This window comes from Odocoileus virginianus, unplaced genomic scaffold, assembly GCF_023699985.2.
Source record: "Odocoileus virginianus isolate 20LAN1187 ecotype Illinois unplaced genomic scaffold, Ovbor_1.2 Unplaced_Contig_5, whole genome shotgun sequence".
Lineage (NCBI taxonomy): Eukaryota > Metazoa > Chordata > Mammalia > Artiodactyla > Cervidae > Odocoileus > Odocoileus virginianus.
The window spans coordinates 38,765-59,405 of NW_027224322.1; the positions used below are offsets into that span (position 1 = coordinate 38,765).

General features: G+C 52.3%; 1 protein-coding gene across 24 annotated transcripts in view; it reads left to right on the top strand.

Moving 5' to 3' along the window:
* Window positions 1-228: 228 nt before the first annotated feature.
* The window catches only part of LRRFIP1 (LRR binding FLII interacting protein 1), a 161,647-nt gene continuing 141,234 nt past the window's right edge, over window positions 229-20,641 (top strand). For 8 of the 24 annotated variants that reach the window (XM_070463737.1, XM_070463739.1, XM_070463740.1 and 5 more), the window contains exon 1: window positions 242-400. In XM_070463737.1, the coding sequence (XP_070319838.1) occupies window positions 305-400 (96 nt within the window). In that variant the 5' untranslated portion in view covers window positions 242-304. Of the gene's footprint in view, window positions 401-20,641 lie in introns of all 24 variants that reach the window. The other 16 variants (XM_070463731.1, XM_070463732.1, XM_070463734.1 and 13 more) reach the window with 7 other exon arrangements.

A 20,641-nucleotide genomic window follows, 5' to 3' on the forward strand; every position in this document is an offset into this window, starting at 1 on the left:
CGCGTCCCTGCAGTCCCCGCAGCCCGGGTCTCCGTGCACACCTCCTCCGGGCGCCCCCATACCCAGGCCCACAGCGCCCGGGTCCCCATGTGGCGCGCCGCGGCGTCCCTGCAGTCCCCGCAGCCCCGGTCCCCGCGTCCCCCTCCCGGGGCGTCCCCAGCCCCTGTCCCCGCGTCCCCGCGTCCCCGGCCCGCGCCCGCTGACGCCATGACGCCGGCGGAGGGCGGGGCGGAGCGGGGCCGGGCGGCCAGAGGGGCGCGGGCGGCGGAGCCAGGTTCCCGCGGCGCAGCGGGCGACGCGGCCGATGGACATGGGCACTCAGGGGTCGGGGCGCAAGCGGCTCCCCAACCGGGAGCGGCTGACGGCGGAGGACGACGCGCTGAACCAGATCGCGCGCGAGGTGAGCGAGGGGCCCGGCAGGAGCGGGGCGCGGGCGCCAGGGCTCCACCGCAGCTGTCGGGCGTCCGTCCGCCGGCGCGGCGGGCGGGGCGCGGGCCGGGCCGGCACCTCGGTGGGCCGGGCGCGGGTCCTCCGCCGAGGGGACCGGCCGGCGACACCGAGCCCTCCCCCAGGCCCCCGGCCCCGTCTGGCCGCCGCCCCCTCGCCGAGCGGGACTGGGGTGCCGCCCCCCCATGCGCACGCACAGGCCGGCCTGGTGGGGGGCGAGTGCCCGACTGGGTTGTGCGCCTCATCGTGGGGGTGATGTAGGCCCGACCCCCGGAGGCCTGCGGACAGTCCCCGGAGGCCACATGGCCCTGGCGAAATGACCCCGCTCCTGTGTGTGACCCACTGTCGTCTCGATTGTCACACAGGGCGCGGCTGGGGCGCGAACCGGGGTCTCCCTGGATCTCCTTTCTGGACCCAGGCTGAGAGCGGGCCCAGGCACGCTGAGAGAGTCTCATCAAAGTTTCCAGGGCAGAGTTTACGATAACAGTCGGCGATGAACTTGAAGTGTGCAAATTAAAGGAGTCCCGCTAGGGTACTTGTACAAGCGCCTTTTTCCTCCCTCAAGAGTTCAGCCTTCGGGCTAAACAAACCGCAGGGGAAAGATGCCAGAGAGACCGGTGGCAGCAGGTTCCCTGGGAAGGGGTGAGATTCCTCGGGCCCACAGGGGACAGAGCCTGGCTTGTCATGTCACAGGACACCTTTGTGCGCCTTCTGGATTGCCTAGCCAGCGTGCTCACTCTAGACAGGCCCCCCGCCCCATCCACCCTCTTCCAAGTGTTGGAGTGTGATGGAGAGGCTGTCTGCATGTCATTATCATCACGTGGAAAAACCTCCAGGCGGTGTAGACTGTGGTGTCTGGTTGCCTCACTCAGCTATTTATGGAGGTCCACTCTAGTACCAGTTCTTAGATGATTGGCTTTTATGGACTCGTGGCTGTTGCTCAGTATTTGTTGAATATTGAATGAATAAAGGCGTTTGTTTTTCTCCATGTGGGAAGAAACTGGGCTTTCCAGGGAAACTCCTATTTATCCCTTAAAACCCATGGTAGATTTGTGTCCTGTGTGAGACCTCCCCCATCAGACCAGGCAGATGTCTCCCTGCCTGCCCTCGGGTTCCTCTAGCTTTTGCTCCCTACACCTGCCGTGGTGGTCACGTGGCCTCAGCCATATCTGCTCACCTGTCCGTCCCCCGTGGAAGGCGACCACCACGCAGGCACTGTCTTACTCATTTTGTATCCCCAGCGCTCAACACAGAGCTGGGCGCATAGTAAGTGCTGCTAAGTCTCTTTTATATTGCCTAAAAAACAGAAGGGGTACAGGCACTTACAGTACATGTGGCTAAATATAGGCGCTTGCTAAATGTAGCAGCTTGAACATAATCCCCACCCCTGTGAAGATGGTCATGTAAGTAAGTGTTTAAACATAAAACCAAACAGGTGTTCTTTGGGAGGCCTGAGGTGACATGATCTGTGCGCCTTGTCTTTCCAGCAGTGGTTGCAGACCGAGGAAGGAGATTGCGGGTCCTGAAGTCCACCGCACATCTGCTGGATTTTATTAAAACAGACTGGAAGGAAAGGCCAAGGGATGCTCCTAAGGGGGAGCCTTGAGGTGCAGAGTGACCGGGAACCCACGGGCCTCCTCCCAGCCTGGGGACCCAGTTGGCAGTGACAAATTCAGACACGGGTGTCAGACCCAGGCCTGGAGCTACACGCAGCTCCTCTGTGCTATCTGTGATAGCAGGCTGTGCTATCCTAGTCAGACTCTTCCCGGCCTCTGTTTTTTCATCTTTAAAATGGGAAAAAAGACCTCCCCTGAGGCTGTCAGGATTAAAGAAAGTGAGCAGCAGATATAAAGTGAGTCACTGGCCAGATGTAAGGACTACTGGTGTGCACATCGTCCCAATAACCCCAGCCATGTAGCTGTTCTGAGCGCTGAGTGGCAGGTATCTGTCGTGTTGGAAGGAGCCGGTGCAAATACATTTTACTGCAAACTGAATTCTGTCTCCCAACTGTGAAAATTAGAATCACTATTCAAATGGCAAATATCTATTCACCATGCAGTTCTAGAGAGTTCTTATAAAAATCAACAAAATTATCTTAAAGTTTCATATGAATACTTTCTCATTTGCTCATTGACTCAGCAGATACACGGTACTCTTTCCGAAGCCATGTCCTAGGGAGACTGGGATTCAGGGATGGACTTAAAGAGCATCTGCCCTTGAGGAACTGGGGTCTGACTTAGAGCATGACAGTAATAGAAGACAGGAAGAGATCTGAGGTTAAGAGGATATTGGGCCCTGAAGGTTTGGAAATGAGAGAGTAACAATTTATCGATGGGACTAAGAATAGCAATCAGAGGCAGCTCCCTGGAGGAAGCGGCATTTTGAGTTATTCTTGAAATGACAGAAACCCTGACCTGGACTGGCCTCCACGCGGGGAAATGTACTGGCTGGAGGGCAGATTCTCTGGGCAGCGTCCCCAGGGCAGTGGCCCCTAGCCTCCACGGCGTCTCTGCAGCTGGCTCTGCTGGGCGACCTCTGCAGTTGGCTCTGTCCTGAGAGCTGGAAGCATCTTCCCCGACAGATCTCTCGAGTCTCCCCCACTGCTCCTGAGCCAAGCTCTCTGACCAGCACAGTGGACTCCCCGGCACGGGGGCGGGGCAGGGGAGGTTACCTGGTGATCAATCAGGCCCATCCTGGAAGTGGGAAATGGGGGGACTTGGCCTCCCCCGACGCTCTTGGGGACATGCGGGGGGCCCAAAGGAAAAAATCAAGAGGCCTTACAAGAGTGGCAGGGGGTAGGTCAGGCTTGGGTCAGGCAGGCCCCCAGGAATGTGCACTCAGAGGATAAGTGGAAAATTCCAGGCAGCAGTGTTGGAGTCGGGCGGGGACTGGGGGCAATGGAGGGGGGAGCCGGGGCAGGGCCACGGTGGGGAGCTGGGGCAGGGCCACGGTGGAGAGCCGGCTGCACCCCCCCCCCCCCCCATGGCTTCAGACTCTCTTTGTGCAGGAACGGGAAGCAGGGACCCAGTGGAAGCTCTACTTTCATATTTCCGCAGTTCCTTTATGGCCTCACTCCGGGCAAGTTGATAGTAAATGGAGCTGTAACTTGAAAACGCTGCAGATGCATTTGCAGGAATGGCTTGTTTCTCTCTGTCCGAGGTGGGATTCAGGCAAGATGTTGTCAGGAAGAAGGTCCAGCAAGCTACCTTGAGACACTGGAGCAGCGTGTCTCTCATCCCTGGGAGGGGAGTCTGAAAGCAAATGTAGTTTTCTCTCCCACTGCCTTGAGCGTTCTGCTCAGGATTCTGGTAGCATCCAAAGGTAGCAACCTCTCATCCTGAGCTCCACTGGGAGTGCAAGGGTCTTGTCTCAAAACACCCAGCTATTTGTGTTTCTAGCACAAGGAAGTCAGCTCTACAGGCTGCAGGAGACCGGCCCTTGGGTGAGCTCACCATCCGGTGAACGCTGGTGGGATTCCCTTCCTCTCTCATAGCACAGCAACCCCCACGACTGTGGCCTCCCCTCCAAAGTGGTCTTGCTGGGACGCTGCCCTCAGGGCACCCCCCAAGGTACCTCCCAGATCCCCCTGCTATTGGCGGAAGTTGACCCCTGACCTGTGAGTGCAGCTGTTCCGGGTTCATGACCCCTCCCCTTCACTAGAGAAGTGCCCATGGCCCCATGAGGGTCACCCTTCAGGGGAGGGGGGTGAAGACCTCGCACCCCAGGGGCAGCGACTGACCCAGGGGAGTGAGGATGCAGGAAGCCCCACCCCACCCGCTTGCCTCCTGAAGGAGCCAACGAGGGGGGTGCAGGTCACTCCAGGGCCCCCGAGGGAGGACCCCATAGACGGCAGCCCACCAGGCTCCCCTGTCCCTGGGATTCTCCAGGCAAGAACACTGGAGTGGGTTGCCATTTCCTTCTGCAATCCTGGACGGAGCAGTCACCTCCAAACCCCGGCCCTGGGCTCTGCTTCTGGGCAACCAGCTTAGGACAGCCTCCATGCCTCGCTCTGGGTGGTCCCAGAGACACAAGATGCTCTGTCCTAAAGCCCCTGGCCACTTGCTGTCCTCCCACCCCTCATCCTTCCAAGCAGTGCAGGGGTCTTGCTCTCACAACTCCTGGTAAATCTCTGGGGCTGTTAAGAAAGCACCCTGTCCTGTCCTGACAGCTTTTCCGCTCCAACCTTGAGGCCATTCGAGGGCCCAGCCTGGGCGTGGGGTGCCCCAGCCTCTGTGCAGAGCGGCCCGGAAGCCTGGTTCTGTCGGACCCCCGCTTCCCCGTCTTCTGGCTCTCGGCAGGCAGGTCTGGCTCTTCTGGAGTCAGAGGTGAGCCCCGACGGCATGACGCAGGCTGCTGGTGTCTGGGCATGACTTGTGCCCTAGGGTGAGATCACACGGGGGCAGCATCTACAACATGGGCTTCTTGCAGCTGGTTTCCCTCCGTTTGAACCATCACCTTCACTCGTTTCTTCCCAACAAATTTGCTTTTCTGAGGCTGGCCGGTGGATGCAGACCTTCTGGACCGGAGGGTGAAATCTATCCAGTGTGGCCAGCGGTTTGGGACTGGGGTGGTGTCAGAGCCCCTACTTCCAGGGTGGGAAGAGGTGAGGAGCCTTCAGACACCCCCACCCCCAGTTCTAACAGAACCACCATGGGGTGACCCCGGGCCCCCCCCCGGCTTGTCATCCTGAGACACATGCACACATCTTGGTGCATCAGTAACAGGCATTAGAAATATGACAAGACGAGCCTTCCGAGTGGCTGTGCGTCATGGTCTGAGCTGTCAGGGGAATGGCCTGCACCCCTGCCTGTGACCTGGGGCTGACTCCCCACAAGACGGTTCTGGCTGAGGGGTGGGCAGTCCTGCTGGGCTCCCATGATCTGTGGGCCCCGCCCCGTGGCTATTTCTGTCAGAGGGCCGGCTGTCTCACTGTCCCTTTTCTGGGCGACTCTGTGATGACTCACAGGTTTAGTAGTCGGGGCTGACAATGTGTGTGGAGGACCTGAAGCGTCTGCTCCATAGAGTGACCGTCAGGGACTTGGGTTCTAACTGAGCCTGTCACCTGCGGGCCTTGTCAGAGTTCAGGAGGGACAAGGTCTGAGGTGTGTCAGGGACCCCCAGAAGCTTCTCCCCTGTAAGTGTATGCCATCCCATCGGAAGAGTGTAGAGCGTCTCTGTTGGACATGGAGAAACCTCTCCAAGATGCTCGGCGACTTGTCTGAGGTCATCTAGTAACTCAGAGGTGCCAGGTCATCATCCAGGCTGTTTCCTGAATCAGTGTCTTGGCTTCACGCAAGGCCCTATTCCAGGCAGTGCCTTGGAGTTAAGCTGACTTGCTTCCCATCTCAGGGACTGTCGTCCTCAACTGACCTCTGAACCATCAGGCTTAAAATTCCATGAGAGAACCTCATATTCTTCTCTCCCTGACTGTTCCTCCTCCTCCTCTTTTATTTTTTTAATTCTTTCATCTTTATTTATGTCATTAAAGTAATTGTTTTCACCCTGGTCCCATATTCTCAGCCCATTCTCCACACAACAGCTGGGTGGTCCTTTTAAAACATGTCAGATTGTGTCATAATGGCTTTTCATATCCCTCAGTAAAGGCCAAGCTCTTAATGGCCTTTGTTGTTCATTCAGTAACCCCATGGACGGTAGCACCCAGGCTCTTCTGTCCTCCACTATCTCCCAGAGTTTGCTCAGATTCATGTCCATTGAGTCAGTGATGCCATCCAACCATCTCATCCTCTGCCACCCTCTTCTCCTCCTGCCCTCAGTCTTTCCCAGCATCAGGGTCTTTTCCAATGAGTCAGCTCTTCTTGTCTGGTGGCCAAGCATTGGAGCTTCAGCTTCAGCAACAGTCCTTCTAATGAATATTCAATTCCTTTAGGATTGACTGGTTAATGGCCTTATAAGACCCTAAATGATCTGGTAATGGGCTCCCCATTTGTAAATAATATGCATATGCACTATTCACTGATTTTTCTACTGTAGGCACCATGTGCTGGCCTCCTGATGGGAGGAGGAGGACTTGGATCTGTGGGTCTAGCTCAGGTTCACTCCCCCGCTTTCTCTCCCCTCTTCTTCACATCATAGTGACATTGTGCTTATAGATCCATAAATGATCGCTAGCAGAATAGACTGGTTAAGAGTGTGGGGGCCTGAGTCAGCTTTCCTTTCTCCTGGGTTCAGTTCCCAATCCTTCCACTTACTCCATGAACTCAGGCAAGTTCCTTAACCACTTTGTGACTTTGTGTCTCTGTTCCCGCATCTGTAAGATGGGAACATTTTAAGAGTATGCTTCTTCCCGGGTTTTATGGGGTAAATGAAGTATTTCATGAAAAGACCTCAGAAGGATGACCAACACATGCTCAGTAAACACTACTGGTGATGATGATGTAGTGTGATAGTGTTAACTACGGAGCCAACAAGTATGCTGCTGCTGCTAAGTCGCTTCAGTCGTGTCTGGCTCTGTGCGACCCCATAGACGGCAGCCCACCAGGCTCCCCTGTCCCTGGGATTCTCCAGGCAAGAACACTGGAGGGGATTGCCATTTCCTTCTCCAATGTGTGAAAGTGAAAAGTGAAAGTGAAGTCTCTCAGTCGTGTCCAACTCTTAGCGACCCCATGGACTGCAGCCTACCAGGCTCCTTTGTCCATGGGATTTTCCAGGCAAGAGTACTGGAGTGGGGTGCCATTGCCTTCTCCGCCAACAAGTATATGATAATGTTTTTCTTACCCAACTTTCTGCTTTTTTGGAGTTAATTATTTCCTTTTTTCCCCAATTGCTCATCTCTTTATGTATCTCTCATGGCTAATTTATCACAAAGTTTTGAACAGAAACCTTTGCAATATTATTTCTATGAGATTAAATGAATCTGTCAATCCCGTTTTGTTCCCTCCTGGAAATCTCCTCCCCGAGACCTCTGTCCAGCCTGCTGTGAGCGCTCTCAGGGTTTGTTTCAGCTAGCCCTCCCCTTGCCACCATTCTGAACATTCCCTCTGCCGCTTCTTTGTTATTGTCGTTGGATCCATGTACACTGCATTCTGTACTGTCTTCTTTCTTGAGTTACTAACTCATTTTGTTGGAACACACCCTTCAGTAGCTTTCTGAGAGAGAACGCCTTTTCTAAGGCTTGCATGTCTGAAAATGTCTTTATTGTACCCTCAACACTTGATAGTTCGGCTGAGTATAGAGTTCTAGGTTAGAATAATTTTTTTCTGAAGAATGACAGAGATCTCTATGTATACTTTGAAATTATTTCCAGCATGTATTGTTAACGGAGAAAAAGCAATGTGCAGAAAATGAAGATAGCATGCCGTCACTCAGGTGAGGAAGTCTGTGATCTGCCTGCATTTGCATAAAAAAGCGCTGGCGAAAGTACAGTAAGAGCAATGTGGAGATGTAAGTGGAAATGTAGATTGGTTAAGTGTAACTTCTTATACTCTTTTGATATTTGAACCCTGTGACTGTAATATTTTTTATATTATTTTCTTTCTTTCTTTCTGGCTGTGCTGGGTCTTCCTTGCTGCCGGCCTTTTCTGTAGTTGTAGCAAGCAGGGGCCACTCGCTAGTTGCAGCTTGCAGACTTCTGATTGTAGCGGCTTCTCTTGGTGCGGAGCTAGGCCTCTAGGCATGCGGCTTCAGCAGTCGTGGCTCATGGGCTTAGTTGCTCCCCGGCGTGTGGAATCTTCCTGGATCAGGGATCGAACTCATGTCTCCTGCATTGGCAGGTGAACTCTTTACCACTGAGCCACCAGGGAAGCCCTGTATTACCTATTTAATAAAATAAAATAAAATAAAATAATAAATATCAAAAAAGTATAATTAACTATTTTCTACCACAAAGACATCTTTTCCCCATTTTATTCTAGCTTTCAGGATTGCTTTGATCATTTTGATGCCTTATATATTCTCAGTATCTTGTGTAACATCTATTTTTACACTCTACAAGTTTTCAGGGTCCTCTCTTGATTCTCAGTATTCTGGATTTTATTTTTACATTCATTCAATCTGGAAATGTGCATCCTAAAATTCTGGGATATTTTCTAAAAAATTTCCCCTTCCCACCGTCTGTTCTGTTCTTTTAAAGAAACTCCTGTTATTAAAAGTAACTTCCTTTTTCCTCTCATTTTCTAGCTTTTTGTATTTTGGTGATACTTTATGGCTGACTGCTCAGCTTTATCTTCCACTCCTGCTAAACTTATTTGTTCTATATTTTATTTCTAAGAGTTTTTTTGTTTGTTTGTTTTGGTTCTATGGTTCCTTTTAATAGCATCCTCTTTGAGTCACTTATGCAGTACCTTTTTCTGTCATTCTGAGGAGTATCTGTTTTGGTTTTCTGGTTTTTCCTAAACATCGCTTTTGTCCCTGTGTGGTGGTCTGCTCCTTCCTATCCTTTGCGTGCTTCGGCCTGTGTCTCTAGCCTTGGAGCCCCTCCCCGAGGTGTGGTGACCCCTGGATCCGTTCATGTGTAAGGATGAGACACTAGAAAACTGTGAGGCGGTTTGAGGGAAGGCTCAGAGGGCTTCCCAGGTGGCACCAGTGGGAAAGAACCCAGCTGCCAAAGCCGCAGCCATGGGAGAAGGAAGTGCAGCCCGCTCCAGTATTCTTGCCGGGAGAATCCAGAGGAGAGCTGCGGAGGAGGCTGGTGGGAACAGTGTGTGAGATCGCAGAGTCCCGCACAGCTGAGCACATGGGGGGGTAAACGCCGAGATTCGGCCAGGACCCCTCCTGGGGCACGGTGGGGTGGCGGAGGTGTTGGCACCAGACGGTAAGTAGCTCCTCAGAGCACCGCACACAGTCAAGGCCAGCACCTTGACCACAGGGTCAGTGTTCAGAGCCAATGCTGCTTAATGCGAACAAACCAAGCCTCTCTAATTTGGTACCTAGAGGTGGAGTTTTGTTTTTGATGAAGGGGGTAGAAGAGATTGAGAAGAAAGTTGAAAAATAATCTCAGACTTATACCAAGGAAGGGGTAATGTCCGTACAGCCCAAACTAGAGAACTAGTCATGACAGTGCGCTTTACTCAGAGTGGAATAAATGTCAAATTAGGTGAGCAAACAGAGAACGTTTTTTAAAAAAATAAGATTATCATAGCTGCAGGCATCAAGAAGAATTCATTTGTTGGTTCGGAAAATTCTCTAAGATCTGAGAGATACTTTCCATAAAACAAATAGAAAATACCTGGAGGGGTTAGGTAGGCAGAATGTGATATGGTCTTGGCAGCGGGTGAACCCCTGGATCAGCAAGAGTGCAAGAGCCAGAGCCGTCCAGTGCCTCCCCTGGCGGATTAAGTTGCGATGTTTCCACCCACTCCTTGGCTCAGGGGAGTGAGTGAAGAATCCCGCAGTGGTCACAATAGTATTTCAGCAAACAGAAACTAGGAGATCTAAAGTTGTTTATTAGGCTTTTAACCTCCCTCACATAAGTTTATCCATTTTTCCACCCTTACCCTTGATGGCTTTTTATTTCTTATCTTCTTTTGTGATGTCTCTTGTTGTTGTGCTTTTTAATATGCTGTCTAGGTTGGTCATAGCTTTTCTTCCAAGGAGCAAGTGTCTTTTAATTTCATGGCTGCAGTCACCATCTGCAGTGATTTTGGAGCCCCCAAAATAAAGTCTCTCACTGTTTCCATTGTTTCCCCATCTATTTGCCATGAAGTGATGGAACCAGATGCCATGATCTTAGTTTTCTGAATGTTGAGTTTTAAGCCAGCTTTTTCACTCTCCTCTTTCACTTTCATCAAGAGGCTCTTTAGTTCTTCGCTTTCTGCCATAAGGGTGGTGTCATCTGCACATCTGAGTTTATTGGTATTTCTCCTCGCAATCTTGATTCCAGCTTGTGTTTCATCCAGCACTGTGGTGTTGGAGAAGACTCTTGAGAGTCCCTTGGACTACAAGGAGACCAAACCAGTCAATCCTAAAGGAAATCAGTTCTGAATATTCATTGGAAGGACTGATGCTGAAGCTGAAATTCCAATACTTTGACCACTTGATACGAAGAGCCAACTCTTTGGAAAAGACCCTGATGCTGGGAAAGATTGAAGGCAGGAGGAGAAGGGGACAACAGAGGATGAGATGACTGGATGGCATCACCGACTCGATGGACATGAGTTTGAGCAAGCTCTGGGAGTTGGTGATGGACAGGGAGGCCTGGTGTGCTGCTGTCCATGGGGTCACAAAGAGTCGGACACGACTGAGCGACTGAACTGACTGAACTTGTTGTGCAGTCACTAAGTCATGTCCGACTCTTTGTGTCCACATGGACAGCAGCATGCCAGGTTCTCCTGACCTTCACTATCTCCCGGAGTTTGCCGAAATTCATATCCATTGAGTCAGTGATGCTCTCCAACCATTTCAGGCACATGAGAAGATGTGGAGTTTTCCAAGTTGACACTGGGAGAGATGGAATTTCCATGTTGATTGAACAACTAACATGACCCCACCCTGAATGCCCTAAAATATAGCTTGAAGTCACCCCTGATGTAGTTTTAAAGCCCTCAGAGCAGAGCTGGCCAGCAGGACTTTCTGTGATGATGGAGATGCTCCGTGTCTGTGCTGCGTTGCTGTCGAGCACTTGAAATGCAGCAAGTACAGCTAAGGAACTGCATTTTAATTCATACTTCATTCTGATTCCTTTAAATATAAAGAGCCACCCCTGGTTTGTGGCTGCCTTGTTGGACAGCACAGCTCTTGAGCAATGATTTATTCTTTGTTGAGATTTGCTGTCCTGGAGGTGTGCTCTCTATTGCAGAAACTGTTGAGTCTCATCAGGAGAGGAGTGACAGGTGGACAGGCCTGGCGTCCCGCAGGCCGGAAGTGAGTCCAGCCCAGGGAGAATGTGCCGGGCAGTGGAAGAAGCACAGTCAGCCTTTTGATGTCATGTGTCCATAGGCAAGTTAGTGTGTCCGAGTCTCCTTCCCGTTGTCTGTGACAGAGGAATAATGTTTTCCGTGTGGTTGTAGTGATGAGTGGAGCTTCCCTGGTGTCCCAGTGGTGAGGGACCCACCTACCAGTGCAGGAGGCAGGAGACTCGGGTTCGATCCCTGGGTCAAGAAGATACCCTGGAGGAGGACATGGCAACCCACTCCAGTATTCTTGCCTAGAGAATCCCCATGGACAGAAGAGCCTGGCGGGCTACAGTCCATGGGGTCAAAAAGAGCTGGGCATGATTGGGTGACTGAGCATGCACGTGGTAATGAGCCACGCCACGAAATGGAGAGCGTCTGCTGGAGACAGGAAATACACGCTGGTTCTGATGAGTACCTGGGTGCCTGGCGGGCGCTAACTGGATAGTGGTCATTTTCTCCCTCCTGCTGGCTGTGTTCCTCTCTACCGAGGGACAGCAGTATTGCTGGCCTGGCCAGGATGTGCCCCAGGCGTCACTGATGCAGAGACAGGGGTGATTGGCAGGTGGATTCTTTACCACTGAGCCACTCTTCCTCATAAGATGAGGGCTGGAGAGAGAGACCAGGATCAAGATAAAAAGAGAGTGGTCTGTAGGAAAAGTGTGAGAAAAATACAGGAGACATGATCGCCTGTGCGTTGGGGGGAAACAGACAGCCCTTGGCTCTGGTTCAGTGAACTCAGAGGAAAAGCCCTCGCTGCTGCCCCTTTAAATACACTGACTGCATAAACTTTGTTTAGTATCAGAACCCCATGTGTTTTCTTATAGTTCAGAGCTTGTGTTCAATTCTTTGGCCATAAGATGGAAACGACCCTCTGCTTTCGATCGTTTTTTGCTTCTTCGCTTTGAACTGAAGAACCAGTAATAAGACGCCGTCAGATTTTTCGAGCCTCTTTATTGTCAGGCAGCCAAGCCCTGGTGCCGGGCCTCTGGTTAACGTCCTGGAGATGACGGCTCACTTCACCCAGGCCATGTCCCGCGCCATTTATCTTTGGGTTTGTCTGACCTCTCAGAAGCTACTAAGTTACCTGCCTATTTTTAACCTGTGTCTGGAGCCAGCTCCAGAAAGAAGTGGCCACATGAGCCGCGATGAGGTGGTGACCACATAGCCTTCCAGATCTTCACTCCCCTTTCTCAGGCTTTTCCTCTTCCTTTTGTGTTGGGGTTTCTCAGCCTCGGGGTTACTGACATTGGGCCAGATGCTGGGGTTGGGGGAGGGTTTCTGGACATGGTGGAATGTTTAGCAGCATCTCTGGCTTCCACCCGGGAGTGACAACCGCGAGGGCCCCAGGGGGCAGAACGGCCCCATGGAGAACCACTGTGCGTTTCCTGTCCCCACTGGGTCTGTACCTTAGCTCTGGACCACACGCCTCATCTCCAGAAACCTGGTTCCTTGGCTCTCACCTCTGATCGGTGGCTGCGGCCGCTCCCCAGGAGGGCAGAAAGCTCCGGCTGGCCAAACCACTGGTCCTGGGAGTTTTCCCAATGAAACCTCCTGAAGTTAGTCGGAGGGGTCGCATACTCTGGAAAGCTGTGGTGGAGCTGTTCTAGGAGTAGCCGTGCAGACTCAGGAAGTTGGGACATCCGCTGCAAATTCGATGAGCCTTTGCTGAGCGCCGGAGGGGGCCCTTGAGTCAATGGTGGGGTGGGAGGGGCGTGGGGAGAGGCTGCAGGGGGGCTGGAATGGACCCTGAGAGGCAGGTACAGCAGTAACTCTGGCCGCGTCCACGGAAGGTGGGCTGGCATGAAGGTGGGGGCTGTGAGAGATGGTCTTTTGTGTTACATCCTACTGGACAGAGTGGCTCCTTTCTGCCCACTGGAGACGCCCTTTGCCCTCTGGATGTGGAGGGCAGCTAGGCCAACATCAGGCCCAGTTCGGCCGGGACCCCAGAGCAGAGATGCAGGCTACCCAGCCGTGTCTGCCTGTCTTTCTGGGAAAAGCCCCAGGCCCATGGCTCAGGTGCACCCCAGGGACAGCAGAGCCGAGGGGGCGTCATCCACGCGGTCACCACGGTGCACGCTGCGGAGAGTCAGCTCTGCCCCGGGGCGGGGCGCTGCAGGGTTGACCTTCCCAGCCAGCTGGGGTCCCAGCCCCGCAGCCCACGGGCTCTGCCTGGTGCCCGCCGGCTCCATGCTGGGGATTCAGCAAGACATGAAGACGGAGAGGTGCTGCTGGGCGCTGCCTGGACACAGCTAAGCATAGCCACCTGCGACCCCCGCATCCTGTAACCCTGAGGGGGCATCTGCTTATAGCACCCACCCCCCGGGGCAGGGGAAGCAGCCTGGGCCAGTAAGTGGCCGGGCCTGGGATGATGCTTCTGGTTGACTTGATGTTCCAAAAAGGGCAGGGATGGGCAGCGCATCTGGCCAAGGGAGGGAGCCCAAGGTGCCACCTTGTCCTAGAGCCAGGAGGCCTCCGTGGCTGGGTATGACCCTAGCACACTTGCCTGCATCACCTGCTCTTTCAAAATCCCAGGTGTGCTATGGGCAGGGAAGACCCCAACTTCAGCCTCATCAGTGGGGGTGGTGCTGGCTGCCCATTAATACTCCAGACCCCCAGGGAGGCCCCACCAAGATCAGAAGGAGGCTAGGTGTCAGACGACATGAAGACAGGTGACCAGCATACTTCCATAGGGCTAAAATTGTCCCCGTGTCTCCTAAGAGGCACACAGTTGCTTTTGTCATTTGTAGCTGAACTTCTTAAAACAGATGACCAGTCCTGGGCCCTGTGAGGACCCCTCTGTGTGCCGGGGTCCCGGGGTCTTTCCTCGTCTTGTTCTTTAGGAAGTTCTGTGCACCCTCTGTCTCCCCGTTCTCCCAGGGTGAGAACCGGGAGAATCAGCCGTCCTGAGGGCTCACCTCCCCCGCCCATCCAGGGCCTCGCTTCCCTCAGGATTCCCCGGGGCCCGAAGGCCTGTGAGTCACCCCGGAGGCTGCAGAGATGAGGCAGGAAGTGACTGTTAGCTGTGGGGATGCTCTCTATTCTGTCGTATTGCCCTCCGAGGTTTAGATCTCTGGCTTCCGTTTTAATGTACAGTTTTCAAAGAAAACCACAGACATACAGCATCCCTCTCATGCTTGGAAAATTCAACTTTAAGATTCCTTTCACTTAGATTTTTGCTTGGTGAACAGTGCCACAACTTTCATCTATTTTTTTTATCTTTCCTAAACATCTTTTCCAACTTTCCCTAAACAGGATGAGGCAGATAATAAATTACCCTGAATATCGGATACCGTGGGCGGGTTGCCTTGCAGTTTGGTGTTGTGCTCAACACTAGCCAATCACCTGCTTTTTAAATATGATTAAATATAGAAAAATATAGCAGGTAAGAAGCACAACGTATATAAGATACATTGTATACTGTACGGTCACAGTTCATTCTGTCTGTATTGCTCTGTATCCAGCTTTTCACACGTTGAATTCTGTTGGGTGAGGATGCGCCTGGCCTGTTGGTGGGTTTCACGGGCATCCTTTAGAGGGTCGTCGTGCCCCCTGTCTCGGGCTCTGGCCGTGTTCCGTGGTAGATGATCCATTTCTTCCGGAGAAGTATAAGCTGGCGCAGCCCTGCTGCCCCCTGGATCTGGGATGCGGGTCCTTGACTGTTCTTGCAGCTCCAGGTCCTGGGCAGTAGGGTGAGGATGTGGTGTTGGGAGAACTCAGGAAAAGACGCCTGTTGGTGGCCGGGGTCTGGCTTCCCTCTGACCTCACCCTCCCAGAGGTCACTTCCTCTGGGAGGCCCCGGGCCCACGCGTCTCCCACCCCCAGGCCCGAGATGAGCATCCTCCCCAGTGTCCGCAGCTCCTCCCGTCCCCACAGCTGTGGGCCGGCTGCTGCCTCCCTGTCTCCACCCTCGGCCCCCCGGAAGTCTGTGTGCTGTCTTCTTTGGGGCTGAACCACGTCCAGTCCCCAGGAGACCCCTGCACCAGGCACATGGGAGGCCCTCACAGACCACCTGGTGACTGAATGCAACTCAGAGCAAAAACCAGCGTTCCTTTTCAGTTTGCTGGTGACTAGTATCCTCTGATTAAAAGGAGAGCCTTTGAAGGTGGCCTTTTTCTTCCAACTAGCTTCAACTGCCTTTACTGCATGCAGTGGGTTTATTGGCCATTCATTCTACGTCCTGACAACCTCCTCAGGCCCCAGAATAGGTCAGGAGCTGGGGTCGCTCTGTCTGCATGCTGGCAGCATCATCAGCGTTCATCAGTGAGGGGCCACATCCCCAGAACCACACTCAGCTCTGCTGCCGAGGCCAGGTCCGCGTCAGCTCCTTTCGGGCTCTTCTTGTCCACCGTTAGTGTGGCGGACAGTGTTCCTGGAAATGCACTGTCCTCCTCATTCCTGTGGTTAGAGACATAAGATCATCTTTAGGAGCCCTCCGGAGAAGGTGTGCATGGGAGGTCAGGGTCAGAAGACCCGGGTCTGAGTCCCCAGGGCACCATTTCCTAGCTTCGCCACTTTGGACACGCCACCCAGCCTGTGCGAGCCCCGCTGTCCCCACCTGTAAGGTGAGTGATAGCCGTGGGGTGAGGACCACGTGAGGGGCTCCGGACCGAGCACTCCTGCCCTCCATCAGGGCATCCAGGTCTCCTCGTGCACTGACGCTCTGAAAACGGGTCGGGGGTCATAGGCCCCAGACCGGGTGTACACAGGGGCCATCTGCCTGCCACCCATGTTAGATGAGATGTGGACTGAGACAAGCCTGCTGCTGTCCCCAGCTCCAGGCGCTGCTCCAGACTGCCTTCGGGGGAAGTGGTGGGTGGGGGGGGCATGCATGATGGGGTGTGCCTGGGACGAGTGTCCCCCCCCCCCCCCCCCCCCGCTTTGGCCTCCTTAACTACTATAAGGAGGGATGGCCCCCACCCACCAGCCTCACGGAGTTCACTTGAGGCCCAGGTGAGAAGGCACGCGAGATCATGCTCACAAGCCCTAAAGGGCTCTGCACACGTCAGATGGTGGCATTACTGTCGGAAAAGTTGGAAATAAATGCTTGACACCTGGGCGTCTCAGGCTGTCTTGTAGCTGCTCCTGGAGCTGGGAGCGGAGTGCTCACTGGCAAGAGCCGTGCGTTTTCCTTCACTTGGGGCCCTCTCTCTTTCTTATTTCTTAAATGTTACTGGGGTGTAGTTGATTTACAGTGTTGTGTGACTGTCTCTTGTGGTGGTGATGTTGCTTTCTTCTAAGATTGGAGGAGGAAGCCCTGCGCGCCTGGCGTGTCCATCAGGAAAGAAGCAGGGTGGAGGTGTGGTGGGAAGTACAGGAGCCGTGGCCCAGAAGTGGTCCACATGCAGCCCTGGTCTGGGCCTTGGACGCCTCTGGTCCTTTCAGGTCCTTGGGGAGAGGAGGAGGAAATGGACCAGAGTCGCCATCACCATGACAACCACAGATCCCCACCAGCCCTGGCTCAGGGAGGGGTGTCGGAGGGGCCAGCAAGGGCGCCCTCCTAACCTTTTCTAGTCTCTCTTGAAATCTCCTTCTGCTTAATTCCCTGCAGTCTGGCCCTGCGTGCCATCTGCATAGAACAGGAGGGAAGTAAGTGATAGAAGATCCGATCTCATATAAGGAAGCAGCCCCTGTTCTCTGCACACGTGTGTCCTGTCACTTACACACTGTTACTGAATCAAGCCTTTTCTCAAGGACAAAGGAGTGCGCTGGACTCGTAGACTTTTATTTGGATTTTGCAGTAAATCACATCCTTTTGGCTTTGTGGCCTCTTCTGCATTTTGCAGAATCACCTGTACAGCAAACCAGCAAAAACCACCAGTCCTCATGGGGTGGAGTCAAGTCAGCCTGTCACCCTGATGGGTTCTGGTCCCTGAGAGGAATGTTCACAGAGCTTCTCTGAAACAGTAGCTGTTAAGTTACTCACACTGACTCTGGGTATACAAAGTGCACTGGGCTGGAACTGAAGGTGGTGGATAGCGTCTTAGATCAGTGGTTCTCAAGATGTGGCCTCCAAACACAGTATCCACACCCCTTGAACTCTTTAGCAATGCTGGTTTTCAGCCCACCCACCCAACTGAATCGGAGCCTTGGGGTGGGGCCCAGCCACCTGTCCTGAAAGCCATCCAGGTGGTTCTGATACCCTCTGAAGTTTGAGAAGCTCTGCCTTAGATGAAATGAGCTACTAATTATTCTGATTATAAAGAAGTGAGGGAGTGAGTGAAAGTGACTTAGTCGTGTCCAACTCTTTGCGACACCATGGTCTATCCTTGGAATTCTCCAGGCAAGAATACTGAGTGGGTTGCCATTTCCTTCTCCAAGGGATCTTCCTGACCCAGGGATTGAACCCAAGTCTCCTGCACTGTGCAGGCAGATTCTTTACCATCTGAGCTACCAGGGAGTCCCATAAAGATGAGGAATAACCTTTATACTAATACTCCTGGTTAAAATAGTAGGACCTTTTCCTGGTCAAATGCCTGAGGAGTCAATCAGGCTGGGTAAACCTGCTTGTTGAGGAGCTGACCCTTCTCACAGGTTTTCCCCACCCCATCTCCCCTCTCCATGAGATCCTGGTGTGGCTGCCAGCCCTGAGGGTCAGCCTCCTGGCACATAGCAGGTGCTCAGTTAGTAGAGTTAATGGTGAGTGAATGAACAAGTGAATGGCTGAATGAATGATTGGATGGATGGTGGGTGGATAGATGCCTGAATGGATGGATGATTGGATGGATGGATGGAATTAGCCCAACTTCAAAGTAACATTTGAAAATACAGATTCTTTTGAAACTAGAACAAGATTTTTAAAGGTTTTTGATGGTTACTTGGGTATAAATGAAGATTTTCACTTACTGAGTGAAGCTGTTGCTCACAGGATCTAATTTGGCAAGCTCTGACTCCTGAAATGTCCATTCTGCCCGCCCCCCGCCACAGCCCCACCTTGGGCAGTTTGGTCAGTGACTTTGTCCCCCTTTCGCGAAATAGGAGACGGAAGGAGAAATAAAGCAGGAAACTTTCCATTCTTTCCCAGTGATGCGTACAATTGTTCCTTCTCCCAACTCCTCCTTTTCAGACTTTGCCCCTTCTGTTTCTCCATTGTGTTGTTTTGTGATGTTGGCACTTGGAAAAAATCTTTGAATGATCCTAGTGATGGCCATTTGGACAGGGCATGGGCGATCAGGTTCCACTGCAAGTCGCCAGTGCCCCGAGCTCACAGTCCCTAAAAAGGCATTCATTGTGTCCAGGGAAACCGTTAAGGCTGGTGGCACCCTACCAGGGGCTGAAGTAACTTGGACCAGGTTTGTAGAACATTCTCCACTGCGGTTTCCCTCCTGGGGAGCAGGGTTTGGGCTGGAGGAACTTAGGTGTATTCATGTATCCTGCCAGGTGCAATAAATAGCTGTCTTTGCCTGACCTTACCCCCATGTAAGTTCTAAAAAGCCCTGTGCGCACCAGGAGGAACTGAACACTTTAGTAGGAGCAGACTGATGCTGGGGTAACACATCAGAAGCATGTTGGGACACAGAAGGCAATTGAAATGATTAAATATTGGAGATATGCCTTGTAAAACCAAAAACTTAGCTAGACTGATGATTAGAAGAAGGCCTAACCTTCTAATCACTTCTAATCTAAGTGATTTTTGTTTGCTAAACTGCAGACTTCAGACAGATTTCCCAGCTTTTTAGTTTGTTTGTTTGTTGGGGTTTTTTTTGTTTGTTTGTAATAAAGTCCTCTTTCTGTTTCAGGATCCCACATTGCATTTTGTCATTGTGTTGCCCTTGTCTCTTCAGCCTGTGATGGTTTCCAGGGACTTTTGGAGAGTGTCAGCTATGTATGCAGTAGAATGCTCCTCAGTTTGGATCTGCCTGATTAGACTGAGCTGTGGACTTAAGGGAGAATTCAGGGGCACCTCATGTCAGCATGACATCCTTGACAACGTCCCCCCTGGCCCCAAGGCTAAGAGGGAGTCTGCCAGGTTCCTCCATGACAACGTTACTGGTTTTCCGTTTCCCTGCTTTGTCCTCAAGAAGTGCGTCCCTAAACCCAGTCCATCTCAGCAGCGGGGACATCTATTCCACATCTTAGAGGGAGGACTATCAAAGAATATGTAGTCTTAGGTTGAAACTATCAGTGTAATTAGCAAATTTGAGGAGCAATACTTTTAGGATATGCAGATATCCTGTGCTATCCTAAAGTTTATCAGTGGATAAGGCATTCTTTCTTAAATGTGAGTATCAAAATCGAGTTAGTAATTACTCTACAATAGAAATGAGTTCCACCCTGGAAACATGTTCGTAAGCCCTGGATGGCATCACCGACTTGATGGACATGAGTTAGAGTGAACTCCGGGAGATGGTGAAGAACAGGGAAGCCTGGCGTGCTGCAGTCCATGGGGTCTCAAGGAGTTGGACATGACTTAGCGGCTTCCCTGGTGGCTCAGAGGGTAAAGTGTCTGCCTGTAATGCAGGAGACTTGGGTTTGGAAGGACCTGGGTCAGGAAGATCCCCTGGAGAAGGAAATGGCAACCCACTCTAGTATTCTTGCCTGGAGAATCCCATGGACAGAGGAGCCTGGTGGGCTACAGTCCATGGGGTCGCAAAGAGTCGGACATGACTGAGCAACTTCACTTTCTTTCACTTTCTAGCGACTAAACAACAGCAAAAGTCCAACACATTTAGCCTACCCAACGAACACAATCAGCTATATAGTACTGTTCTATAATAGGTTTACAGTACTTCTCACACAAATAATACGTAACATTAAAAATCAAACACAAGAAAATAAAGAAAACGTTTTTAATCTTATACTGCATTGCCTTGAAAAGTACAGCAGTTCCAGCTGCATCATCGCTGCTTTCACACTTGCTCCCTGACATCCTGGGCTTGAGATAAAGATGCTGTACTACTGTGTCCTCCGTACAGTACTCCACAGTAAAGTACGCAAAAGCGCAACCACTTGTGGAGGACCCACACATGTGACCGTGGACACCAGACACACGAGTAACTTACATGATCGGACATGTGAGTTCAGTTCAGTTCAGTCGCTCAGTCGTGTCCGACTCTTTGCAACCCCATGGACTGCAGCATGCCAGGCCTCCCTGTCCATCACCAGCTCCTGGAGTTTACTCAAACTCATGTCCATTGAGTCGGTGATGCCATCCAACCATCTCATCCTCTGTCATCCCCTTCTCCTCCCACCTTCAGTCTTTCCCAGCATCAGGGTCTTTTCTAGTGAGTCAGTTCTTCGCATCAGGTGGCCAAAGTATTGGAGCTTCAGCTTCAGCATCAGTCCTTTCAATGAATATTCAGGACTGATTTCCTTTAGGATGGACTGGTTGGATCTCCTTGCAGTCC